The sequence below is a fragment of the Chiloscyllium plagiosum genome, unplaced genomic scaffold, assembly GCF_037043375.1.
Source record: "Chiloscyllium plagiosum isolate Xiang-an unplaced genomic scaffold, Cpla_swu_hap1 HiC_scaffold_48, whole genome shotgun sequence".
NCBI classification, from domain to species: Eukaryota; Metazoa; Chordata; class Chondrichthyes; order Orectolobiformes; family Hemiscylliidae; genus Chiloscyllium; species Chiloscyllium plagiosum.
In genome coordinates this window covers 10,512,760-10,540,538 of record NW_028270186.1, presented here as the reverse complement: position 1 = coordinate 10,540,538, position 27,779 = coordinate 10,512,760, and the positions used below count along the sequence as shown (strand labels likewise).

The window sequence follows — 27,779 nt, the reverse complement described above, 5'->3', positions numbered from 1 at the left end:
CTATCGAATTCCTCAACCCTAAATCTCATAACCACTATTTTTATGGACTACATAACAAATGTGATAAATTTTTGAGGAATGCTGAGAATAAAGTGAGGAAGGCTCATAGGATCAAGGCAACTCATCAGAACAAAATTTTACATATAAGTCAGAACTTAACTTACTGTGTTGCACATTTCACATTCATAAACTGGTAACGGTTCATTAAACTTGGTTAGTACTTGCATAAAAACAAATAACCAGGTGTGATAAACATTTGCAGGTATTTGTATGATTTCATCTTTTTATTTCTTCTAGCAACTGATGGGGACTACTGGCGAATATTGAACCCTGGTGACTATCGCATCACTGTGAAAGCAGAGGGTTATGCACCTAGTACTCGAGTATGTCATGTGGGATACGAGAATGAGGCCACCGAGTGCAACTTTAATTTACGCAAATCCAACTGGCACAGGATTCAGCAAATCATGGAAGAATTTGGACGCAAGCCCATCAATGTGCTGTTGACCCGGGGAAGAAGAGTAAAGAAGATCCGGAAGATTCGGGTGCGTGCTGGACACCGGAAACAACACCAAAACCAGACGCAGACTTCAAAATAGAGCATCTATTCCCTTGCACATCATGTGGATAAACAGTCTTTGTGTTATAAGACAGAGGCTCTGTGATGCATAAACACCTGCTTGTAGAAATCAGTCACCATAACAGTGAGAACAAGATTATGAATTACTGTCCATTAAGTTTCATTAGAGTTTGTATCATACCTAAAACCTAAGTTTTAGTGCAAACAGATTTCATCTGATGAAGATCCTAACAAATTAATGCGAACTTAATCTGAACTACAAACTATTAGCCCAGAACCAACGATGTAATGATACTGATGTAATGTTTTCTGGCTTGCTTGGAGGGATGTATTTAAAGAGTACGTTCACAGCTATAGTCCAACATCGCTCCAAACAGATAGAGAGTGTTATCTGGGTCGACAGACCACATTTTCGGTGCAATCCAATGGCTCCCAACATTAGAACCAAAACACACCCATACAAACAACTGCTCAGGAGAGGGACATTAGAACCACAGCCTCCATTAGCTTCCCTTGCTCATAATCATGTATTTCAAGTTTGTGTCCCAGAAAGATTACTCCACAAGAATATATAATTGTTCCTGAAACAAAACTAACCTGATACAGTATTTGAAATCAATTTACTTGATGCAACAGTTCTATTGAAGACAAATCTTAAAAACCCCATGCCCAACCCTTACAAACTTCATGACCGAACTGAAACCATACAAGGCTCCACAAAGTTTCAAAGCACCGACTTCACATGGGAAGCCAAAACTTAAAACCCATGGACCTCAGGCACAACAAGGGTTATTGCTTCAGATTCAAGCTAGAGTCACATGGTTCGATTTAAAAAATAGAGTTGAATTATCAACACATGAAATAACAAATTGGCTTTGGAGACGAGTTAAGTCAGAGTTAAATAACGAGAAAGCTTTCATTCACATATCTCTAAAATGGATACTCATTTCAAGAGCAACCCACAGATCACTGCTGAATAGTCTTGCCCCTTTGTTGTACTCAGCAGACTGGGATATCGTTAACAAAATGCTTGTTATGTGGATATTGAATCATAACACACTTGCTTCTAAAACATTGAGCAGATGAACAAAATAGAACTGGCACTCCCACAGCAGCAAACACACGTGTAGACATTTCAGTCTTCTCTGGTAAACAGCTTCCAAGGTGCTTATTCTAACCACGCATTATCATCCCTCTGATATGAAACTCTACATCACCAAATCATTCATGATCTTTGCAAAGAAACGTGATCAATCGTTGTTTCAATAAACAGAACAATCTATTTAATAAAATTTTAGATTCTACTACTATGACAAATGCAGAAATTATCTTCAGGATATCACAGCAGCTGTGACTGTACTAAGGTGAAACACAGAAAACTCCAGAATCAAGTTCTACATTTGATTAAAAAAAATGCATGTAAGTTTTCATCTAAATGTACACTACTTGCAATCTGGCCTGTTCAGTGACTTGCAAATTTCAACAATGCATCTTCAACAACAAACTTTTACTCCTGGTTTTTAAAAAGCAAATGTTTAGAGTTGTGTTGATTGATTTGACGCTGAACCAGTCAACATGAAAGTTTAAGAGTGGTGTTCAACTTCACTTTGGGATTTTTGGTGGAAAGATTTTGTTTGAGACAGCTCTATTTAATATTGCAATTAGATTTGTTTTGTTGTGCTAATGTTATAGAGAACATTTATTTTAAAAATATTGGAAAAGCAATATTCTAAAGGATTGTTCTGCCCTTTCAATGAAGAGTTCCTTTATGTCTTAAAGTTTCTCAACCTATTTTTGCAGAATAAACAACAGCAAACAATTAACTCATTTTAATTGTAGTTGAACGGTGATGACTGTCCTCCTCAAACATTTCTCAAACAGAAGTGTTCAAACAAAGAGCAGAACAGTGTTAGGCACAACCTTACCACTTTTCATCCAAGATACACTGGCCATCAGCACAATAGCCAAAAATGACTACGTTGATTAGAAAATAAATCTAAAATTTCACCATCTGCAGATTGTCTTGGATTTAAACAGAAAGCATTACTGAATCATACAGACACCCAATAGATCTCACGTTGTGTCACAAATCACACTAAAGCCAAGTAAAATAATGGACTTCTCAAACTAGTAAAACCAAAGGAACAGTTCTTATTTACTTGTCTTTGACAATCCAGTGAAGGAGAAACTTGTTCCCACTCAAACTACAGCTCAATTAACTTCAGATTGATGGGGTCAGATCCAGATCGCAGACTGCAGGATTAATTTCAAGACCATTCAGCACACCATTTAATATATACTTCTGGCTGCTCTATTCGGAAACCAATTTCTTTGCAGCTGAACCTGGAGCTTTCAGAGTCAGTCTCAGAGTGTTTCTTTCACAAATCATTAAATCAGTTGTTACTTAAGTCTCATCAGTGTTTTCTGCAAATTACACTAGGTTTCCTCATAGAATAAAATAGGATCAGTGTCAGAAAACCAGGTGTAATGAGATGGTTATTATTTCATATTGATGGCAACTTAAAGAGGATGATGGCCTTTCACAATTAGCTTATGGATAATTGGCCTTGTCAGCTTTCCTTTATTTAAATTGCAAAACCTGGAGACAGTCGAGAAGTTCCTTGTCTCTGCGATTGCCTAAGGTTGGACAACAATACGTATTCAAACTCCAAGTGTTTAGCAAAGAACTTTTCCGAAAAGGTTCAAATTCTTAACAATCTGGAAGCTTGATACCGTCAAGTTGCAAATGTGTTTACCTTCTCCTCTCCTCAGAATCCTTAAAACTTCTGCAGCCATTTTTATCATGTTCAATCAGGGCAAGCCTTGCCGTGTATTGGAAATCAATTCACACAGTCGACTTGAGTATTAATTAACCAACTTCCAGCAGCAAGGTCATCTCTAATCACTTCAAGTTCCAAAATGTACAAGAGTTCCATTTCTGTTCAAAGATCAGAATCTTGCATCTCCATTTGGACGAGGGACTATTCAACCCTGAATCAGCTTCGTGATTCAATAAGATGACTGATCCCAGTATTTTTAATTTCATATTCCCAAACACACCACGATCTTTGACTGCCTTGCGAACAAGAATCTACCAAATTGTGTGTGAAATAATGTCGAATGGATATTGAATGGCAGTGTCTCCAGCACCTTTTCGGACAGTGTTCCAAAGTTTACCCGTTCTCCTCAAAAAGGATTTCTCCATGTCTGCAAATGGCAACCCCTAATTCTTAAATACCCACTTGGTCCTTTCTCCTTTCCACTTGAACATATTCAGGGTCTTATACACTTCAATCAAGGCACCCTGGCCTCTTCTAAATTCCAGTGGAAACAAGCTCAGTGTGTGCAATTCGTTCTTTGAAGACAATTCATTCACTTAATTTACCTTTTACATAAACCTCCAATGGACCACCTCGAATGCATTTATATTTTTACCGAAATAAGGAGACCAAACTGCACACGGCATTCAAGATGTGGTCTCACAAACTTCCTGTATAAACGTAAGATAACATTCGTACGTGAACGTTCAATTCTGCTTGTAACAAAGCCTGGCGTGACTTTAAATCTTTTCGATAACCTGTTCTATCTGCTTTACAAACTTGAGAGATTCAGGCTCCAGAGCACTGAGATGGTGGAGGTGGCTCGGTAGGCGATGTTCACTGAGTCACCTATCTGCTCCTCACGTGATCGAATGCATCCTTCCTTCTTTATATTTTATTTTTCTTGATTTAACTTGGGAATCAAACTCTTCTTTTCTGTGGCTGCGATGGAGGAATGAAATTGTGGGGAGTTGTTCAGTGGCAGATCCAGTCCATTTCCACAGCCATGGCAATTGCGGCTTGAACAACTGTTACAGCGATGAACTGGGTTCCATTCTATTCTTCTGATGTTTTAACAGTGTCTGCAATGGCAAAAGAGGAAATGACCTCTCAGTCCTCAGGAGTTAGTTTGAACAGTCAATCAGTTCTTGGAAGTTGAGATGGGCACCAGCCTTCGAGTTGGGTTAGCTATGGTGGCAATAGGACTATCAGCAGCAACAATTTGGCTTTGACAGAGATAATGTTTTGGGGCCAGTCAGCAGCGGGGGTGCCTCAGCATGCTGCTTCTTCAGTGTAGTGGCCTCTGCCAGCTTTTGACAGATGTGACCTTCTGGGTCTAGTTAGTGGTGACAGGGGCTGCTTCAGCTCTTTTCATCCTTGCATTTGCAGCGGAAGGGACTGGTGTGGCAGCACGTTATTTAGCAAATCAAGAAGCTCTGTATGGAACAGAAAATGAAATTTGTCCGAAGAATATCTGATTTATTTTTCATAATTTATGAAACTAAAACAGCACTGGCTTAAAACAGCATCAACATACACATTTTACTGTATTTCCATAAATACATGTAGCAAGCAATTAATATTACCATCTATTGGCAGCCTTGGAATTCTGCAGATGTTTGCTCTTCAGGTAATACTTCTATTATTCCTGCCCAAGTGTGTCACACTATTGTTCATTTAATTTTTGGAAAGTCAACACACAGGTTTGTTTACAAAGCCAAATCATAATCTAGAATAAAATACAAACAAGATATCATACTTGCTGTGTGATAGCAGCTACACCAGACACAGTGACAGATTAAAACTGCCCTACGAAAATCAGAGAAGTTGAGTTCTTGAAATAGTACACTGTACAGGATGACAGAAAAGTAATTTGAATTTCCCCAAGAAGATATTAGGCGCTATGGAAGTGCCTTTTATTTTGTACATCCAGTTAAACATATAATGGATCAACTTATAGGATTCCAACATTTTTTATGGCATAAACTGTTTTAAGAAATACCCAACACAGCACACAACTAAAAGACATTGTCTCTTATTCAAGTTTATCCTGTCAGGAGCATTTTAACTTTCGGTGGTACGAGCGAGCAAAGGGGTTAGGTCCAATCAGTTCCATCAAAACAATTGAATATGTCAAGACTCAGAAACCCCAGGGACCAATTAAAAACAAAGCACCAAGTGCAAGTTACCAACTTAAAAATGCCTCATGCATTATATCCCCAGAGGTTTAAGTCTAAGAATTTCAGCATGTTGTCACTAATTAGACATGCTGTAAAGTGTCTCACTCATGATTAACATGATACTGTTTTGATTTGAAAAACATGCAATTGAGGCAAGGTTAAGGGACTGAGTTCACTTTCAAAACTAAAGCTGAAAACATGATGATTTAAAATCTTTCAGTGTTGCCTTTGCAGAATGAAAAGATGTAGAAACAAGTTACCACGCAGCATGGTTCTTCAACATTAGTCCCTCTGAACACCAACGACAGGAGTGTTACAAAGGAGGTGCAACTGACTTCCACAATTGACTTCCCCTCCTGTGCAGAGTGGGCAATCTGCATCTTGCTTGCTAGTGTCAGAGGATGAAAAGTCACATGAAACCTTTTTTAAACAAACATGTCTTCACGCTCAGTGACTGACATCCATCTCGACATCATCATCCCCAGCACTGAAAGCAGAGAAGCTGATTGGTTGACACTCAAGAGTCCGTAGGTTCACCAGACAAGCTTTTTGTGTTGTAGAAAATTCTGGGACAGCAACCAAGAGTACCCGTTGTCCTTCTACACCTGGGAACAGAGAGTATTTTCCTTAATTACTCCACAATTCTGACAAAATAAACTATGCAAAAACTAAACAAAGCGGGAAAAGGGCCAGCTGCTTCTTTTTGCTATTTCTTAATGTTTCCTCTACCCACACCAAACAGGTCCAAGTTAGAGGAACAAGGGCTGCATTCAAACAATTGATGCCTTTTCCAGTTATGAAAAATGAGATGCTCTTCCTATAACAGCTCAAGAAGAATGGTGATTTTGAAGCATCAAACTGGGTATACATTGTTCACATAAACCCCCTCTTAAAATTCTTGTTTGAAATGCAGGAATCACTTGCTCGTCTGAGCAAACACTCAAAATCATATCCTAATGAAGAGGCAACCACGTTGCTGTGCACACAATGACATGTACGACATACCAGCTAAAGGACATAAACAAACAAACTTTTCATTCCAGACTTCAAATTTCACCACTGATCACGGGGTGAATCAAACCCATGTCCCCAGCACATTAGAATGGGGTTCTAGTTCACTTGTCTCATGAAGTAACGATGACACTACTACCGCTTTGCCAAGAGGCTTCTGCAGATCATTCCACAAGTTTTCTTGAAGAGTGAACATTTTCCATGTAAAAATCTCAAGAACTTGTGTAGCGCTGGCTACTGAATTATTTCATTCATACACTGTGTAACTGCTGTTTGAAAGAAACCACAATGTATTCATCTACAGCACAATACTGTAGATGTGAGAAAAAAAAATCAAAAATATGAAAAGCAACACAAAAGCAGCAGCACAGTGGTTAGCCTCACAGCGCCAGAGACCCGGGTTCAATTCCCACCTTGGGCAACTGTCTGTGTGGAGTTTGCACATTCTCCCCGTGTCTGTGTAGGTTTCCTCCAGGTGTTCCGGTTTCGTCCTACAGTCACAAAGATGTGCAGGTTAGGTGAACTGGCCATGCTAAATTACCCGTAGTGTTAGGTGAAGGGGTAAATGTAGGGGAATGGGTCTGAGTGGGTTGCTCTTCGGAGGGTCGGTGTGGACTTGTTGGGCCAAAGGGCCTGTTTCCACACTGTAAGCAATCTGATCAAAATAATTACATACAAGAGTATATCTAATAGCTGCCAAGTCTTTGAGAGAGAATAATAACGTGGTCGAAGTGAAAGCAATAGGATATTAAAGAATAAATAAAATCAGAAATGTGAAAGCCATACAGAAGAAAATAGTTCATGGGAAAACAAAGGGCTACTTGGAAAACTGGCAACATAACACAGGCTCCAGTGATCGGATCACTTATAAAAAATAAATGCTCAAAATTGCAGAATCAACCTTCCTTCACTCATGTTTCAGAAGTGGAATTCCCTTAGTATTAACCTGTTTATCCCTCTTACATGTACACTTATGCCAGAAACTATCTCAAAACTGGAGGTCGTCCATTTCAACACCTATGCTAACAAGTGAGCAACATGCAAACAGAAAATACTTATTTTTTTGAAAACCCAACACATTGCATCCATTAGAGTATGTGCATTCTACTTTGGTGAAGCCACAAATCATTGCCTCATGAATTGTAGGCCGAAATGGTTCACTTTACAATCAAGTATGTCCTAAATATATTGCTGTTAGCTTTGAAACTGTGGCAAATACAAAACGAAATTTGAGAGATCCATTTGTGGCAGCCCCCTGAAGTGTCTAACAACTTAAATGATCTGGTTAGATACAATTATTGCTCATCACAAGACAAATTCTCAGAGTGAAAATATTGAAAGGTCAAAAATTTGACTTCCAGAATCATATCTCCTGAATCAAAATTCATTGAAAGTTGTTAAAGATAGCATATCCTGTACATGTGAATTTATTTTAAAGCATCTCGGGAGTCCAAATATTGTGCCCTGAAAAATCTCCACAGTATTTATCTCCTCCAGCATTCGAGTATGAACACAAAGTTCCAACTGTTTAAAACCATTGGAATTTCAACAATCCTCCCAATCTCCCATACTGATTTTTAACTGCAACACTCTTTAATCATCCTGCCCAAACAGAAATCATGCACAAAGTTTTCTCTCGACATATGCCTTCCAACAAATTCGGTCCTCACCTTTTAGAATTTTTGATTGGAATGATGGAGCATTGCCACAGAAGTAAACATGTGGACACTCCTCAAAAATGAATGGATCATTCATGTAGAATGGGTAACATCCTAAGAGATTAAAAAAAAGATAAACATGTTAATTACTCCAAAACTACCACTTCAACAGAATACTAAATGACAAATAATTTAAATACACATTTAGAAAATTATATTCCGGACAAGTGCGGATCTGATCAACCATAGTCCCAAGTAAATCATAAATACTGTCTCATTTTAAAAACTGCATTTGAACATAGCTCTAAGCAAGGAATATTCTTCACAAAACAAAAAAATTAACATATATTACTTAAAAGATGACAGACACTCCTGACAAGTACAGTTTTCCAAAATGAACTTTGTTCTTGAAGTACTTACCAAGGGTGTCCGGCGAAGTGGGACTCATGTGGCCAATCCGTAAAGTCCACTCCAAGATCTCAAGATGATCCTCCATCGAACTGTAGCAGAAAATGTCCTTCACATTCTGTCCAGATGTTCCCAGGAACCTGAGCAGAAGGACATGAAGCATAGCCTTTCACTTTTGGATTTATAAAAACATCAACAGACATGTTTTTTTTGTTGCTTCTTGAATTCAATTTTGAGTTACTTCAAATATTCATTCATGGGAAATGGGCATCAGTGGCTGAGACAGCAGTTAGTGCCATCTGAAGGTGTCCTTCAGAAGGTGATCGCGAACTGCAACTTCATGCTTCACATGAAGGGAACAGTTACAGCCATGTTTATCAGAATAATTTCAATTTCAGCCATCTCTATTGTTGCACTTCGAATCTTCCTGCATTCGTACCTTACTCCATCAATGTCTGCTTGATAAGGGTTGGTGACAAGCTGCATTGTGGGATAAGTCATAGCCTGCGGAAACATACAGTGGTGGAGTGGCTGCTGTGGCAAGGTGTAATTTGTTGGATCAAATTCCCCAGGCATACAATCTACAGGAACCGAGGCCTGCAGTAAACAAAGAAAAAAGATAGTGCATACTTGAATGAACGTGCACACAGCTGGGCAACAACAATTTATTCAGCTAAACATGCAGTTTAAACCAACTATTTCCCAACAGATATGTTCAGCGCACACAGTACCAGCAGCAGAAAGCTATGAACAGAATTAAATACGCACACTTAGCTGCACCAGGATCTCATCGAGCATTTTAATGGCTTCCACGCTGGCTGCCTGAGTCTTCTTTGTTAGATACTTGGCCTGGAACACATATTCGATGACAAAGTTATAATGACACACAACCACTATCTGATATCAACCAAAACTGCATTATGTCTCAGAAGCTAGATCGCCAAAGATTACTGCCCCCAACAATAATTGGAAGAATCAGACCATTTGAGGCAAACAAAGACTTTTTTTTTCCCCTCTGTGGAGTCAGATAACTCAGAAACAGACCCTTTGGTCCAACCAGTCCATGCAGAACGTAATCCCAAGCTAATCTCGTGCCACGTGCCTGTTCCTGGTTCAAAACCCTCCAAACCTTTGCTATTCAAGCCTTTATCTGAGGGTCTTTCAAATGTTCTAACTACGCCCACATCCACCACTGCTTCATGAGGTACATTCCACACCAAAAGCAACCGAGAAAACTTGCCCTTGTATCTTTTTAAAATCTCTGTCCTCTCACCTTAAAAGTCTGCCTAGTCTTGAAATCCACAAGCCGAGGGAAAAGACACCTACCATTAACTCTCCCTCTAGCTATCCTGATTTTATAAACTTCTCCAAGCTCACCTCTCAACCTCTTCAGTTGCAATGAGAACTGCATATGCTAGGGGGAAGGTAGCCGAGAAAGCAATAGGTAGATGCAGGTATGGGATAATAGTGATAGGTTGGTGGGGAGGGTGGAGCGGTTCAGTGGAAGGAAAATAGACAGGTAGTACAGGGCAAGAGGGCATTGCCAAGTTGGAGGGTTTGATGTGGGATTGCCGGGGCAGATTTGGAAACGAGTGAAATCGATGTTGATGCTGTGTGATTAAAGGGTCCCAAGGAGAAAAATGAGATGTCCGCCCTCCAGTTGTCAGGTAACTTGAAGTTGACAGTGGAGGCGTCCCAGGACTTGCATGTTCTTGGTGGAGCAGGAGCAGGAGTTGAAGAGGCTGGCAATATGGCAGTGGGGCTGTTTGGTGCACGTATCCCAGAGGCTTTCCGTGAAACACTGAGTTAGCGTCCTGTCTCCCTGATGTCAAGGAGACCACATTGAGAGCAATGGACACAGTAGATGATGTTGGTGGATGTGCAGGAACATCTTTGCCGCATGTGAAATGATCCGTTGGAGAAAAAGGCAGGGTTGGTGCGTGTCTAGCTGTGGAAGATGGACTGTTCTACATGTCCTACGAACAGGCAGGCATAGCGGGGGCCCTTGTAGATGCCGAAGCCGACCCCTTTATTCTGAAGGAAGTGGAAGGATTTGAAGGAGAAGTTGAGGGTAAGGACCAGTTCGACCATTTGAATGAGTGGGTCGGTGGAAGTGTACTGGTTGTTGGGTCGGCAGCAGAGAAAGAAACCGAAGGCTTGGAGGTCTTTGCCATGCCGGATGGTCACATAGAGGGACTGGATGTCTGTAGTGAAGATGAGACGTTGGGTGCCAGGGAAACGAAACTCATGGAGGAGGTGGAAGGCATGGGTGGTATCCTGAATGGAGGTGGGGAGTTTATTATGGTTTGGTAATAGCAAGTGGGGTCGTGGTTAAAGGGGAGATAGGAGGTGTCTATGAGTTGGCACCTGGCTTCAGAAGTTGCGTCTACGGCAGTGTAAGCGGAAGCAGTGCTTTTGGCAAAGTGTGCAGGGACAGCATAATTGTCTCTGGTGAGTGACATCAGTGGGGGGGAGGGGGGGGGGGGGGGGAGGGAGAGAAGTGCCAACAGCTGTGGCAACCACAGGGACTGAAGTGACATTGAGGGCAGCTTTCGCAGAGGTTCTGGTAGCATTTGTGGAGGCAGTATGGTCAGCAGTGGCCGCAGTCAGTCGAGCGGCAGGTGTGAAAGTGAAGTCATCATTAGCAAAGGTGGATGTAGTAGCCGCATGGATAACGGTGTCCAACTGGTTCCAGAGGCTGGGGGAAAGATCTGGAGTGGTGGAGGAATCCCGAGTTTGGAGGTAAGTACTTGAGAATTTGGTGCTCTCACGTTCCTTTTTGTCTGATAAGCTAGAGGATAACTGTTTTTTGACTGTGTGGATCCTTCACAGGTGAAGAATAGCAGAGGTCCTTTGCAGGTCTGTGCCAAAATGCCATACCTTGCCTTTGTCCAAATTGAACTCTGTGTGCCATTTTTCAGTCCACTGACCAAAGACCCTTTTGTAATTTTACAAAATCTTCTTCACTGGCCATTGTACCACTAATCTTGGTGTCATCTGCAAACATTGTAACCATGCTTTCTGAATTCTCATCCAAATCATTCATGTATATGCCAAACACAAGTGGACCCAGAACCAATTCCTGTGCAACAGGGTGGTGACAGGACTACAGTCCAAGAAGCAGCCTTCAACCACCACTTCCTGCCATTAAGCCACCCATGTATCGAATCGGAAAGCTCACCCTGAATTGCACGCAAACTAACTTGACTAATAGTCAACCACATAGAACCTTGCCAAAGGCTTTACTGAAGTCCGAGTAAACAATGTCTACTGTCTGCCCTTGTCAAGCTCCTTGGAGACATCATCAAAAGGCCTCAATCAATTTTGAGAGACATGATTTTCCTTGCATAAAACCATGCTGACTGTCCCTCATCAATTTTTGCCTCTTTAAATGCTTATAAATCCTATGTTTTAGAATGACCTCCAACAACTTAGCAACAGCCAATGTCAGATTGACAGGTCAATAGTTCCCTGGTTTCTCCTTACAATCCTTCTTAAACAAGGGCACAATATTAGCCTCCCTCCAGTCATTCAGCATCTCACCCGTAATTAAACAGGATGCACTCACTTCTACAATGGGCCCCACAATTTCCTCCCTTAGTTCCCACAGCATTCTGGAATACATTTGGTCAGGTCCTGTACATTTAGCCACCTTTATATTCCCTAATACCTCCAGAACTTCCTCTTCAACATTTATTTTCCAGAGTTCTCCAGCCTCCACTTTGATGAGCATTCTGAGAATATAATGGCACAGGTATTCCTATGGCCAGAGAGTCTTTTATGCAGCACAAGACCTCAACAGATCACACTGACAACTGCCAAGGGAGGAGCAGATTAATACTTGGCTTTTTAGAAGATTTGTGTAACATCTGCCTGTTTCAGTTGCCACTTTTGCATTAATGTACAAATTTCCATGTTCAGAAAAATGATTAACAAAGCTTTGCGTTCATTTGTTACAAGTAACAGGAGAACACAATAACATGGTGAAACACCAGCTGCTCACCTTGATGAAGGAGTCTTTATCCTGTGTGTTCCGACTGAGAAGATTTCCTGCTAAAATCACACGAGAGATTTTTGCAGCACTGCTCTGTTCACCCTCATCTCCCAACTGACCTGTTACCATGTCAATGAGAAGCTGCATGCCAAGAAGACTTTCTGCATTCTTTCCACCCAGGCCAAGACCAGAGGCTAATATTACATACCTTTAAACAGCAAAATAGCACACAATTAATTCTCATACTGCTTAAATTCTGTATATAATTTAAAGGTTGCTAAGAATGGCAAATAAAATTCATCATGCAATTTGCTCACCATGAAATGTTCCAAGTGGAAGATAAGCTATCAAGGTCAGTCAAACAAAACCTTTAAGCTCGAAGTCATGTGAGAAGGAAGAATACCGAAAGCAGCATTTAATGTGGCCAATGAGTCAAAATATGTGGCACTGAAAGAGCGCAGGTCAGGCAGAAATGTACAATTCCTGATGAAGGGCTTATGCCCGAATCGTCGAATCTCCCACTCCTCGATGCTGCCTGACCAGCTGTGCTTTTCCAGGGTCACAGTTGTCAACTCTGACTCTCCAGCATCTGCAGTCCTCACTTTCACTTAATATTACAAACTAATTAATTCATGTCTCAAAAATCCATGATGTACAAGTGTTTTGCTCACCTATCAGTGTTTGGACCTGCCATTTGCCGCTGTGGTGGAATGTCAGTGGTACAAATATCTTCTACCAAAAATTTTCCATCACCCTGTTCAGCACCAAGTAATGCAATAACTGCACCTGATAAACAAACCACAAGGACAAGGTTGTTATGTACCAGATCAAACCCTCTCAAAAAATATCAAAGACTATTTACAGCCAAGTGCAAGGCGCTGTGTTACAAATGTGATTCGATAGATCAAACTATGCAGCTTTAAACAAAACACACTTCAGTCTGAAACCACAGTTCAAATATTTAAAAAAATGTGGCACAACTTTAACTGGATCTAAATACCTAACAAAATTATGTATTATTTAACTGCTACTCAAGTGTTCCAATAGAGCGGCATCCCATAGACACACCCTTGGTAAAGGCAAATTCAGCAAATCAAATTACCCTTACTTACTATCTCCCTCCATTCCAGAAGGAACACAGGCAGAATGAATCCAGCAAGGACAGAATTCAAGCTGTTTGTGGCAGCAGATAAACAGCTGTATCTTGCCGCTACAGTCCCAAAACCCCAACTTCAACAACTGAAAGCAGAACTAAAACCCTAGGTTTGTGAGCCTGACTCCACCACTGACACTTCTTTTGCCTAATTTTAACAAATCAAAGCTCTTCACTCTCTTTCCATGGAGAAGGCACCAGGTTGACAAACACCCATCTTCAAGACAAACAGGTTATTACAACTCTCTTTTAAAGGGACATATTATCACATGTTGGATTCAAGTATCAGCTCTTAGAGAAACCATTAAGGCTAATTTCAATGAGTCACACCTCAAGAAATACTCAAACGAACCAATCCTTGAGCTGACAATAAGACCGACAACAATGGATGTCAGACTTAAAAATACAAGGTCAAAACAGTGTTAACCAACAAGAAAATACTGGAAATACTTGACATGAAGCAACAAACAGGTAATGTTCAAATCAACAATTTGTTATACGAGGTTTAACAATAGTATCTGAAGAAAAACCAATTTTATGAGAGCATGCCGAACACCAAAATCAAGGAAGCACTTCAGTACAACAAAAACATGCATGGACACTTTTTTCAATCTTGCAAATTCTAGAGAACTTTCGGACACTATTTCCAATAATGACTCTTTTATTCTTATCATTTTTACACAACTTCCTTAGACTGGCAGAATTTAGGGGTTTTCGAAAAAAAAAGACCACAAAATCAACAAAGAAAGCAGCTCAATTTAAAAGGTATCCCCACTTTATGTGCTATGGCTTCACACGCCTCCTCACATCTACCAGGACTGTTGTTTTAAATCAATATTGACTACCTAGTCTAGATATTCTACTACAAGCATGCGGGGAACCTTTCCAACGAAAAGATGCATATTTGAGGCGCTGCACTTCATCAAAGACAAATCACCCATACGTCTTCTTCCCCTCACGAATCAGGCATCAAGGTCCACTTGACGGGAACGTACTTAAAAACATTTAACCCTGCCTTGGTAAATGCAACTGATAATGTTTCAAGGTCAGCTGTCTTCTACAATTTTGTAACTCCATTTATACAGTTACCAACACAACCTGCATGTGTCACTGGAAAGCTACTGGACAACTGTCACAGATAATTACATAGTAGTTTTGTCATCAAATCCAGTTGAGCACAAACAAGCAAAGCAGCCAGAAGAAATCTCTTGATCCAAAGGTACACATCAGAATACCTGTCCAGAACATATCCTGGCACCTCTAAAATGCTAGGCCTTTCGGGGAATTGACCAAAATTGTTTCAACAATGCTTCCAGCCATACCTGTCACTAATTTCTGAACATCAATCTTTCCCTCCAATTTGATTCGTTGCAGCTCATCTTCTAGAATAAGCTCGTCGGATTGATCTGTGTATTTTGTACGTGCTGGTTGAGGCAACAGGTTGTGCTAAAAGCAACAAGATTTATGACATTAGGAACAACAATTAATCACCCTCAGTACACAGAGTATTCAAGTCAGAAGTGACAAAGGGGTGCAGTCATTCAACTCAGCTTGAATCAGTTTAAATTCAAAAACACATGAAACAATTAAAAGCAATTCCCAGTATCAAAAAAGATTTTTTCTTCACAGAATGGAGTACAGGTGAGCCAAGTCACTTGCTCCAATGCACCTCGGACTAGAATTTGAGTCTCATCACATTTTAAAAGTCCAACTTGAATAAGAAACAAAGAAAAACCTGATTAACTGATGAAGTCAAATCTAAATGGTGAGACAAAAGCAAAGTATGAATAGGAAAAGTGTTAGCCCAAACATAACTGCAAAAAGGTAGCTCAGGAGATCATATTTTAGCAAACAGCAAAGAGTAGCTAATAAATTGGGACAATTTAGATAATAAGAGAAAACTATATGGTAATATTAAAAACAGATCAAGTTTCTCCAAGTACAAAGGTGAAAAACTGTTTCATCTCGAGAGAGAGAGTCTGGAGAACTAAACAGATAACAAGGAAAAGGCAGAGGGGATGAACATGCATCTTTTGTGTGTCTTCAGGAAAGTTCCAGCAGATCCTTGAAAATTAACAGGCACTGAGCTACCTAAAACAATGAGTCACTAGAGAAAAAGTACAAGAACAATGAGACCTAATTTGACAAGTCCTCAGGACCAGATTACCTATACCATACATTTTTTCAACAAGTGGCTAATGCAGGGCTAATAATTTTCCAACAATTCCACAGATTTTGGAAAGGTCCAAGTGAACTGGAAAATAGCTAATGCAACACCTTTGTTCAATAAAAGACAAAGACAGAAAACAGGAAGCTATAGGCTAGTTAGTGAAACATGCAGCATACATAAGATTCTTTATTTAGTTAAAACATGATGACATCACAATGTTATCAGTAGCATGACCATGGGATTGTTCAATTTGTTCAACTAACCTGTTAAGAGTTCTCTGAGAAAGTAAGCAAAGTTGTTCAAGGGGAACCTGCAGCCACAACTTACTTGGATTTCTCAAAACAATTTGGAAAGGTACCAAGTCAAAGTTACACAAGCTAAGAACAGAGATGTTGAACATTTGAACAAATCAGTCCTTTATCAAGGCAAACAGAAATCGGATGGTCTTTCTCTGTTGGTAGGCTTTAACTAATGGCTTGTCACAGACAAGAACACCACAAATTTCAGTTTGCAATGTGCATAAATAACTTGGCAACAGGGACTAAATACATGGTATTAGATTTGCCAATAATGCCAAGGTAGCTATGAGAACACTGGTTAAGCTAAGATGGAAAGCACTAGAAGGATATAGATATGTGAAGCAAGCAAACAAGAAAAGCTATATATAAATTCAATGGCGAGCACGTGCAGAACTTCGTATTACGCAAAGATGTGGGTGACCCGGTACATGAATCGCAAAACGTTGGTAAGCAGATAAAGCAAGTAATCAGGAAGACAACTAGAAGTAAACTGTACGTTGCAAATTTTTACAGCAGATGTCAACATGAGATCACATATGAAGAATGTATCGCTTTGGTCTCATTTGGTAAACAGAACAGCATTGGAAGCTGTTTAGAAAAGATTTACTTGACATATCCCTGTCAGAATGCGTATAGGATACAAGCAGGCAGGGAAAGAGTTAAGTTCTGAGTTTTGTGAAAGAAGAGATTCAGCTGAGCATGACTCAGATCAGATAAGAACTTGCAGTTAACAATGGGGGTGCTGGAGGCAAGGGTAATGGGTTAACAAATGAAAAAGCATTCATTATGTACAGCCATTTAACAAGATGAGGTAGCATTCCATATGTGAGGTTAGTTTAACAAGGTGAAAAGTATTCATTTATGTGAAGTCAATTCATTGTGAAACAGCAGATGGCTAATTTTTTTCTGACTGATACTCGCTTATTGTAATAGTCACCTAATTAATATGTATGTTGCCTTATCTGGATGCTTCTCCCTGTAAAATGACTATATACTTTATTTAGAAAGTGCTGTTCCAGAGAACTGGGCAATCATTCTCTCTTCCCGCAGGGCTCGAAATAATGAAGGATGTAAAACAACTGTTGTCAAACTTTTGGGGGGGGGCAATGGGGTGACTAAATATTGGTGTAGTTGGCAGGATCCAGACTGACAGCACAAGTGACCACCTTGAACATCGGTGCCGTGAGACTGATGGGCCTTCAAGGTAAGATTTTAAAACTTGGCCCCTCTCGATATTCTTGTGTGCGAGAGACAGCCCCCTCGCTCGATAGCTCTCTATTCGACAGAATCTTCGAAAGGTAATTAGTTCAGCTGAGAGACATAGTTTCACAAGTGTGTTAGCTAGCAGAGGTTTGTGTCCTCTGCGATGCACGGGGAGGGGGTGGTGATTGAGGTTCAAGTCCTCGAAGTGATACTGGGGTTTGAGTCCCCTGGGTGGGTTCGGTTGAGGTTAGAATCCTCTGCGCAGTACTGGGGTTCAAATCTACTGGGTGGGTTGATTTGAGGTTTAAGTCCTCCGAGGAGTGAAATTTGAGATTCTCTGCGAATCTTTGTTCTGGCGGGGGTGGGGTGGGGGGTGTTGTCTTGGATTGTGCTACCATGTGGTCTGCTGAGAGGGCCTTCTCTTTTTTTTGTCAGTATAATTTCAGTGAGAAGAAGGAAAATAAAACAAGAAAATGCTGAAATTAAGGTTGTACTAATACTTGCACTGAAAAAGGAAAGTTTCAGCACAAATTGTGCCATGCTGAGAGTATGTGATATTTAAATATTTTGGTTTGTTAAAATACTGGTTCAGAAAATACTGGATCTTAATTCAATGTGTTTTACAGGCTTTGTAATGGGGAAGATTTTGTTTTTACATTCTAAGTGTACAATATTATGTCCTTTTTAAAACTATCAAACTTGTATCCTTAAAACAAACTGATTAAGTGCCTTGAGCTCCTGATGTGTTAGCAATTCTACAATGCCTGTTTAAAAACGAACGGTTGGGTCAGTGGTCCTGCTTTCACCAGATGAGAGTATTGTATTATAATCTTTGCTGCTATGTTTTTAATGCAGAGTGTTCACAAAAAGAACAGTGCATTTTCAATTTTATGTTTTAAGATTTGAGAGAATATCAGAACTGGAGGCTGAATTGGTTCAGTTCTGTTCATTATTGTTAAGACTTCATTGGCCCCCTTCATATTGCAAATTCAAAGATGCTGATCTCTACTGAAGTTGTCACTGGAAGTTCGACTATTCATACTTGGGAAATTTCATTTGGAAAACATACTTTAAAATATTCAGCATTTGTTTCCCACAAGTGTTTAAGATTTAAAGCTTAACTGAAACCACCTCTTTAATTGCTAAATGTTTTCATGTTTTCTTTCTGTTCCAGACTTCTGAAATACTTATGCTGACAGCGTTCACATTAGCCAAGTATCAATTTGTTAAAAGAAAATAACTTTTGAGTAATCTAAATGGAGGCACCCGAGGGTTTGATTTTAGGAGCACTGATTGTTGTTTACAATTGACTGAATTGTTTTGGCAGTAGAATTTAGAAGTTTATTGATTGTACAAAAATAGATGCTATAAATAGTGAACAGAGTAACAGACTTCAAGAATTCAAAGAATGTTAAAACAGGCAGACACAATTTAGTGTAGTTAAATGTGCGACTGTCTTTATACTGTTAACCACCTTGATAAGGAGGGAATGAGAGAGGAAGTGCAAAGATACTTCTGTAGAATTTCCCCATTTGCAGGTAAAGCACACCTTCAGAGCACCGTCTACCCCTCCGCAACCTGATCCAACGGATTCAGTCAGCTCCCCAGTCATGACCATGAAAAAAAGCTAACAACAGTGAAGAGGAGGTCTGTACAATTTTTGTCAGTGGCCTTCCTATGGATATTAAACCATGCGGGTTTTACCTTGTCTTTCAATCATTTAAGGGATATGAAGGTTCACTAATCAAACTAACATGACAACAGCCAGTTGGCTTTGTTACATTTCAACACCAGAGCTGGAGCAGATGTAGCAAAGAATGCTGCATTCACCTAGCCTGCAGTTTGCAGCTGCTGCACTGCACACTCAAATGTGCTGATATCCTCCATCTGAAATATCTCCAGAAGGATGAAAGTCTCTTCAGTTTTGTTAAGTATTTAACTACCATTATTCAAGAATTCGGATTTCTCTGTGGAGTGATGCACAAGGACAGACTGAATTTTGTTTTCAGGTTGAACTTTACTGAAGGAAATTTGGGAGAACTGACTTGTTTCCACTCGAGTTGGAGGGGATGGAGTGGTCACTAAGGAGTGTAGATTTAACAACTTTACTGGTGAATTATTCTTCCACATGGGAGGATTCTTAAAATTCTATTTACTGAAACGGACTAGTAATTTTTGTTGTTACAATCACTATATGCAGTGTGTCAGTAACTTGCTTAAGTATTGGCTGTCAGCGTCTTATGAAAGCTGGTAAGGCCATTGGTTATCATGAAATGATAAAAGGAGGGGATGAGAATATGTGTAGGGTACAAGCAGGCAGGGAAAAAGTTGAGTTTTGTGAAACAAGAGGTTCAGCTGAGCATGATTCAGATCTGCTAAGAACTTCGGTAACAATGGGGTGCTGGAGGTAAGTGTAATGGGTTAACAAGGTGGAAAAACATTCATTATTTCAAGTCAGTTAATCACTGTGTAACAGCAGATGGTTTACTCTTTATTAATTATTCTCTCACACTCAGGGCCCGGAATAAAGATGAAAGAGATCAAACTATACCATGTCTCTGAGTGCTTTGCTTTGACTGAGGATGGAAGCAGGACAAGGGAGAAAAGATTTAAAAGGAATCCAAGGGGCAGCTTTTTCACGTAGAGGGTGGTACGTGCATGGAATGAGCTTCCAGAGGAAGTGATGGAGGCTGGTACAATTACAACATTTAAAAGGCATCTGGATGGGTATATAAATAGGAAGGGTTTCCAGGGACATGGGCCAAGTGCTGGCAAATGGGACTAGATTAATTTCGGCTATCTGGTTGGCATGGATGAGTTGTGCCAAAGGGTCTGTTTCCATGCTGCACATCTATGATTCCTCCTAAATTCATGTCCAAATCATTAACATAAATATCAAAAAGAAGTGGATCCAGCACTGATCCTTATGGCATATTGCTGGTCACAGATCTCCAGTTCGAAACAAACCCCTCCACCATCATGTCTCCCATCTTTCAGCCAGTTTCATTTCCAATTGACTATCTTCCCCCTAGACTCCACATGATCTAACGAGAAATCCCTTCCTTAACATGCCACTTCATTTTGGGATACACCTCATGAGACCTCTGGGATTTATCCACCTTTCTGCATTTTAACATGTCCAGCACCTCCTCTTCGGGAATACGGACACTTTTCAAAATATCATATCTATTTTTCCAAGTCCTGTAGTTTCCATAGTGTTCTCCAGAGTCAATACTGACACAAAATAATCATTTACTATCTTACCCATCTCCTGCGATTCCACACAGGTGGCTATTGAATTACTACTGCAACATAGAACATTTCATTTGCCTTTAAATAAGAACAAGTTAGAGCCTAGGTTATCTCCTTGATACATATCAAAGGGTTTTGGTGTGGTCCATAACACAAAACACAGAGCTGGTGATCTGTCCCTCCTTTTCTCTCATTGCTAAGTAGTTCTTCTCTTGAATATCCATGTCAGGTTTCAGGGAATTTGAAGCGTATGGGAGAGAGCAAGTGGGTAAGCTGAAAGATCTAAATGTGGATTAACTACCTGGACCAGACAACCAACATTCCAGAGTTCTTAAGGAAAGAGTGAAGGAGATTGTAGAGACACTATTGGTGATCTTTCAGGGATCACTGGTGTCAGGAAGGGTCCCAGATGACTGGAAAATGGCCAATGTAACACTCTTGTTTAAAGGGAGGGATGCAAAAGACAAAATTATTGGTCAGTTGGCCTGACCTCAGTCGACGTTAACATTTTGGAGGCCTTGAAGTATGAGATTTAGGAGCACCTGAAAGTGCATTGGAAAATAAGGCTATCAGCACATCTGTGTCAAGAACAGTCAAGCGTAATCATCTGTTGGAATTCTATGAGGCACCAAGCAAGTTAGATAAAGGAGAGCCAGTGGCTGTCATTTATTTGGATTTCCAGAAGGCCTTGGAGGTGATGCACATGAAACTGCTAAATAAGCTAAGAGCCCATGGTGCCTTTTTTAAAAAAAAAGATTTATTCATTTGTGAGAAGGCCGCATTGCTGGCTGGCCGGCCTTCATTGCCTATCCCTAGCTACCCTTGAGACGGTGATGATGTGCCGCCTTCTTGAAGCGCTGCAGACTGCCTGCTTCAGATTGACCCGAAATGCCATTAAGGTAGGAATTCCAAGATTTTGACCCAGCAACAATGAAGGAACAGCAATATACTTGCAATTAGAATGGGGAGAGGTTCGAAAGGGAACTTATTGATTGTGGCATTCTCAGGTATTTGCTGCCCTTGGCCTTCTAGATGAAAGTGGTCATGGGCTTGGAAGGTGTGTGAGGATCTTGAGCGAATTTCTCATGTGCAGCTTGTAGATCGTACAGACTGTTAATACTGAACATCGGTGGTGGAAGGAGTGATTGCTTGTGGATATAATGCCAACGAAGCAGGCTGCTTTGTTCTTAATGGTGTCAAGCTTCTCAAATACTGTTGGAGCTGCACTCATCCAGGAGAATGGGAAGTATTCCATCATATTTCTGACCTGTGCCTTGGAGTTGGCAGACAGGCTTTTAGGAGTTCAGTTTCTCATCACAGTATTCATAACTTCTGACCTGTTCTCGTAGCCAGTGTTTATGTAGTGAGTCCAGTTGAGTTTCTTGTCGATGACCACGGTCAAGTGTCATAAAAGCCCATCTGATTCACGGATGTCCTTCAGGAAAGGAAATCTGCCATTACCACCTGGTCCGGCCGAGATGTCACTCCAGACCCACAATGGTGTAGTTGACTCTCAACAGCCCTTTGAAATGGTCTTGCAAGCCATTCAGTTGTACCAAAGTCACAAAGAAATGAAACTAGACAAAATTACTTGGCATTGACCTAGCACCAGAAAAGACAATGGCACAAAACAGCCCTGTCAAGCCTGCAAAGTCCTCCTTACTAACATCTGAGGGCTCTTGCCATAATTGGGAGCTGTCTCACAGACAAGTCAAGCATCATGCTGAGACAGTCACATTCAAAGAATTATACTTTACAGATAATGCCCCAGCTATGACCATCACCTTCCCTGAATGTGTCGTATACCACCAGCAAGAGATGGACTCTGGACATTATAGTTGTGGGTATGACTTGCAGACATTTCATCCCCTGTCTTGGTGACATCTTCAGTGCTTTGGAGCTTGCAGTGAAGCGCTGCTGTCCAATATCTTCTGGAATTTATTTGTTTCTGTTCCTGCTGTTCGTGGTTGTGGCCGGTATACTGGGACTAAGTCTGTGTGTTTCTTGATGGAATCCATGCTTTAGATCTTTGTTTAACTTGCCCTGTGATCATTGCATTGTCCCAGTTGAATTTGTGGTCCTTGTCATCTTTGAGTATGGCTACTAGAGACAGCTGGTCGTGGCATTTAGACGCTAGCTGGGTGTTCATGGATGAAGTTGTTTGCCTGTCCCCTATCGTGCTGAGTGCAGTCTTTGCATGGAATCTTGTAAACTATGTTAGTCTTACATATGATGGGAATAGGGTCTTTTGTTTTTGTTCTGCTTGTACACTGAGATTAACCGCCATGTTGTTTGGCACACTGTGCCAAATGGGAAAGACTGAGAACAAATCTAGCAATTCAAGACTGGGCATCCTTGAGATGCTGAGGGCCATCAACAGCAGCAGAATTGTACCCCAAAACAGCCTGTAAGTTTATGGCACAGCATATTCCCCACTCAACCATTACCATCAATTCAGGGGATCAACTTTGTTTCCATGGAGAGTGCAGAGGGCATGCCAGAAGCAGCACCAAGTTTTACTGAAGATGACTTGTCAACTTAAAGCAACAGTGCAGGACTACTTGCATGCCAAACAGAATAGGCAGCAAGTAATAGACAGAACTAAGCATCTCACAACCAACAGATCAGATCTCAGCTGTGCAGTCCTGCCACATCCAGACAAGAAAGATGGTGGATGATTGAAGAACTCGCTGGAGGAGACAGCTCCACAAATATCCCCATCCTCAACGATGGAAGAGCCCAGCACATCAGGTAAAAGTTAGGACTGAAGCTTTCACAGCAACATTCAGCCAGAAATGCCTTGTGTGGATGATCCATCTTGGCCTCCTCTAGTAGTTCCCAGCATTTAGATATCAGTCTTCAGCCTTTTCGATACACTCCACAGTATATCAAGAAACAATTGGAGACGCTGGATCCTGATAGGCTGTGGGCCCCGACAACATTCCAGCAACAGAATGGAAGACTTGTGCTCCAGAACTTACCGTTCCTCTCACCAAGTTGTTCCAGTACAGTTACAGCACTGGCATCTATCGAACAACATGAGAAATTGCTCAGATATTACAGGCAACGTACTGGCATGCAAAGACTTTTGGTTAACTGGCAGAAGGCAGAAAGTGGGGATAAAGGGATCTTTTCAGGATGGCAGCCAGTTACTAGCGGAGTATCGCAGGGATCTGTGCTGGGACTACAATCAGCACAAAGTAACTGAGGGCACGGCTGCTAAGTTTGCAGGTGACACAAAGAAAGATGGAGGGACAGGTCATGTTGAAGAATTGGGAAGCGACAGAAGGTGGTGCTCAGGCTGGGAAAGTGCACAAACAGTGTCATGTTTCTCAATTACAATTTCAAAACCAGCCATGGGCATGTTCCTGTAATATCAATTCCTGTAATATTTGTGTCAGTCCAACTTGCCAAGTAGAGACCTTCCCACCACATCAGGTGTCCATTCTTTAAGGTAATTTTCCCAATCGAGAGAAGAGGGTGTACCTTATTTGTACTCCCCTTTATTACACTGTCAGGAAGTTCCCATTGATGGAGGAGTCCAGAACCAGGAATCACCATCTAAGAATATGAAGTAAACCATTTGGGAGCTGGGGACATTGGAGCAGCCATGAAGCTGCGAGTCCCATGGACAGCAGTACATATAAGTTGGCACATCACAGGCTGAGACTCCATCGGCAGAAATGGAATGAGTGACTACCAGGACAAATAAAAGGACAAGGTCTGGCAGCATCTGTAAGGAGAGAAAAGAGCTGATGTTTCGAGTCTAACTGACCCTTTGTCAAAGCTGGGAGTGCAGGAAACCCCCGTGGCTCTTACTGTGCAAAACATATATAGTACTCAAAGTTTGTGAGAAGATTTGTAGTTCGGGTGCTCGTTGCTGTGGTTCTGTTCGCCGAGCTGGAAGTTTTTGTTGCAAACGTTTCGTCCCCTGTCTAGGTGACATCCTCAGTGCTTGGGAGCCTCCTGTGAAGCACTTCTGTGGTGTTTCCTCCGGCATTTATAGTGGCCTGTCCCTGCCGCTTCTGGTTGTCAGTTTCAGCTGTCCGCTATAGTGGCCGGTATATTCGGTCCAGGTCGATGTGTTTGTTGATGGAGTTTGTGGATGAGTGCCATGCTTCTAGGAATTCCCTGGCTGTTCTTTGTTTGGCTTGCCCTATAATGGTAGTGTTGTCCCAGTCAAATTCATGTTGCTTGTCGTCTGCGTGTGTGGCTACTAGGGATAGCTGGTCGTGTCGTTTCGTGGCTAGTTGATGTTCGTGGATGCGGATCGTTAGCTGTCTTCCTGTTTGTCCTATATAGTGTTTTGTGCAGTCCGTGCATGGGATTTTGTACACTACATTAGTTTTGCTCATGCTGGGTATCGGGTCCTTCTTTCTGGTGAGTTGTTGTATGAGAGTGGCTGTTGGTTTGTGTGCTGTTATAAGTCCTAGTGGTCGCAGTCGTCTGGCATATATAGTGCTTTGGATGCTTTTGGAGAGAACGGCCTCTCAGGGGAAACCAGTAAATTCATTGCACCACAGTCGACGTGGCTGCACAGGGGAGGAATATAAAAAGAGTGTGAATGCAATTGTTATAGATCAACAGGAAAGGAAACAGACATGCATTTCTATGGCTCCAACTCAAAGGGAGTTACCCACATGCCAGTCAAAGTATAAACAAAGATATAACAGTTGAATACATGGCCAGAAAACTTGGCGGGGGAGGGGGGTCTCAGATGTCTGGAATATTGGGGCTGGTTCTGGGAGAGGTGGGACCAGTACAAACTGGACAGGTTACAGTTGAGCAGACCAAGACTGACGTCCAAGGGCAATATTTATTCCTGTGGTTGGGGAAGATTTAAACTAGAACAGTAGAGGGGTGGGAACGCAAGTCGTGTGGCAAGGAAAAGAGAAACAAGGAAGAAAGAATCTTATGAGCAAAAGCTCTGCCTACTGGAGTTGAGAAGAATGATGTGATCTCACTGAAACATACAGGATTCTGAAGGAGCTTGACATTCTGAATTCTGAGAGAATGCTTCTCCTCAGAAGGGAGTTTCAGACCAGAAGGCAGACTCTCAGGCTAAGGGCGAGAAACAGAGGGGTTTAAGTTTGAAGTGAAGAAGTATTTCTTCTTTCAAAGTATTCAGTGACTTTGGAACTCCTTGCCACAGAGAGATGTGGGGGAGAGTCCTTAACACTATTTAATGCTTAGATCGGTAAGACTCTTCACAATGTGGGGAAATCAAGAGATGGAGGAAGGGCAGAGAGGTAGACGTGAGCCAAGTCAGATCTGCCATGGTCCCATTCAGTGGCAGACAGGCTCAAGGTGTTGAGTAAATGTTAGTCACAACTTGAGTCATATTCTTATTTCTTACAGGTCAGTGTTTTATTGTTCAACTTTCGAGTAAAGTTGTGCAGACCAGAAAGCACAGACAAGACCACAACCATTATCAGCAATCTAAATGAATGGCAGTGCACTGCAAACCAATCTAATGTAGTAACACATAAGACTCCTGTATACTCTGCAAATATGAACAGGGCAATGGTTTGCACGAGTCCATACCTTTGAGCATCACCCCAGTTGGAGTAACGGTGCACGAATTCTCATTCGTTATGTTCTAATGGTGGATGCTTCACCGCGCAAAGGAATCGGGACATGCTGATTAAAAGTACTAGACCTTTCGCTGGGCTGAGAGCGACGGCCAAATACAAGGGTGACGGTGAAGGATACGTCCTCAAGAGGCTCATACTGAGACGGGTCCCAGAGCAGGACTCCTACCTCCTCACTGATTTCCCGCAGGATGGATGGTTTCAACTCCATGTGCTTGAAGAGGGTGCCAACCACACAACATTTCTGGCCGACCTGCAGCTCACACAGCTTCTTGACCGGCACATCGGCCCCTGCAGAACACAACAGGAGAATCATGCGGCGCCCGAGTGAACAGCAACACTCAGCCTGATGGAGCCGCTGGGGAGAGCAGCGGATTCAATCCTGAAATAAAATCAACGCACCGCACAGACCGAGTGTTTCACCGCGGTTCAGGACAATGCCATTCCATTCCTCGCTCAACCAACATCCATCCACCCACCGCCGGTTGGCGCCTGACCCGTCACCCCCCCCCCCCATCTCTGGCGGCTGTGTGTGGAGCTGGGGGAAATACTCACCCCACTTCTTTCTGGCGCTCTCCTCCACCAACGGGCGCATCTGCATCAACCGGGCGGCGTAGATGTGCGCGTACTGCCGCTGGAAGGAGCGCTCGCCCAGCCTGAAGCAGCCGGAGCGGTTGTTGTAGGAGCCGGCGGTGACCCGGGGGAAAGTCGGGCCCGGCTGGGCCGGGAGCGGGGCCGACAGCAGAGTCGGCTCCTGCTGCGCCGCCCGCTCGGAAAACATAACAACGTGGATGAACGGCTGCGATGGAAGGATAAACACCCCACCCCTCTCCCCTTTCTCAGCTCTCAGACACCGCCTGGCACGGTTAATTTTATCGGGTTGCTCGTCTTCTCCTTGCTGCAGCTTTGCTTTTCCCGGCTCGCGCTCGGGATGGATTTCCGTTGGGAGGTTCCCGCCAAGCGGCGGGCTCGCTGGCACGTGACGAACCGTCACGCCTCGCGCGCGGCGACCACAACAACAAGGGCGCGGACGCCATCTTGTTGCGGGGTAACGACGAATTTTTCAAGGCCGCCATTTTGTTGAGGGGCGATTTCATGGATTCCATCTTCGTTTTTCTCCCCAGCCCTGAGGATCTCCCTCCATGTGCTGTTTGCGACCGATTCCGTCACCCGCTATTTGACGGAGTTTAAAAATTTTACGCCCGTGTTTTCGGGCGTTTTTTCCCCCGATCTGCGTCATCTGAGACATTTAGACCTTTTCCTCGGGCGCCTCCAGATCCAGGTGTGTGTGGTCCGTTCTCCAGCTGCTTCATTTTGTTATTCCCCACCCAAATCTTTCCCAGGAATTCTCTTTTTTGACTGGCATCAGAAGCCTGAACACACACGCACCAGCTGGTTTCATAACAGTTTCTACCTGTAAGAAACAAACTTAATAAAATTTAGACGAGACCCAACAAATCT

The 27,779-nt window shown here is 42.0% G+C and overlaps 2 protein-coding genes across 3 annotated transcripts in view; one reads left to right on the top strand and one right to left on the bottom strand.

Annotated features, from left to right (window-relative positions):
- LOC122543101 (inactive carboxypeptidase-like protein X2) overlaps positions 1-2,408 on the top strand; it is an 81,232-nt gene extending 78,824 nt beyond the window's left edge. The window contains exon 20 of the mRNA XM_043681354.2: positions 298-2,408. Coding sequence (XP_043537289.2) covers positions 298-599 — 302 coding nt within the window. The 3' untranslated portion in view covers positions 600-2,408. The remainder of the gene's footprint in view (positions 1-297) is intronic.
- On the bottom strand, positions 2,395-27,779 carry pold2 (polymerase (DNA directed), delta 2, regulatory subunit). 2 transcript variants are annotated; one of them, XM_087984471.1, is made up of 11 exons: positions 26,874-27,779; positions 26,488-26,609; positions 15,126-15,249; positions 13,322-13,436; positions 12,660-12,858; positions 9,425-9,505; positions 9,096-9,253; positions 8,669-8,796; positions 8,261-8,362; positions 7,004-7,081; positions 2,395-6,184 (listed from the first exon to the last, which is right to left on the bottom strand). In XM_087984471.1, exons 1-11 carry the CDS (start codon positions 27,097-27,099, stop codon positions 6,027-6,029), a joined length of 1,491 nt encoding a protein of 496 aa, XP_087840597.1. In that variant the 5' UTR covers positions 27,100-27,779; the 3' UTR covers positions 2,395-6,026. The 2 variants fall into 2 exon arrangements, with proteins under 2 accessions (XP_087840597.1, XP_043537291.2); XM_043681356.2 differs by lacking the exon at positions 7,004-7,081 and having other exon boundaries at positions 26,874-27,775.

Excerpts from the sequence above, each read along its gene's own strand:
- pold2 (XM_087984471.1), bottom strand. The coding sequence starts at position 27,099 with ATGTTTTCCGAGCGGGCGGCGCAGCAGGAGCCGACTCTGCTGTCGGCC. Across the intron at positions 15,250-26,487 it reads TGCGGGAAATCAGTGAGGAG|CACAACCTGTTGCCTCAACC; the intron begins GTAGGAGTCCTG and ends TGTTGCTTTTAG. Across the intron at positions 8,797-9,095 it reads GCAGACATTGATGGAGTAAG|GTTCCTGGGAACATCTGGAC; the intron begins GTACGAATGCAG and ends CCTTCTGCTCAG.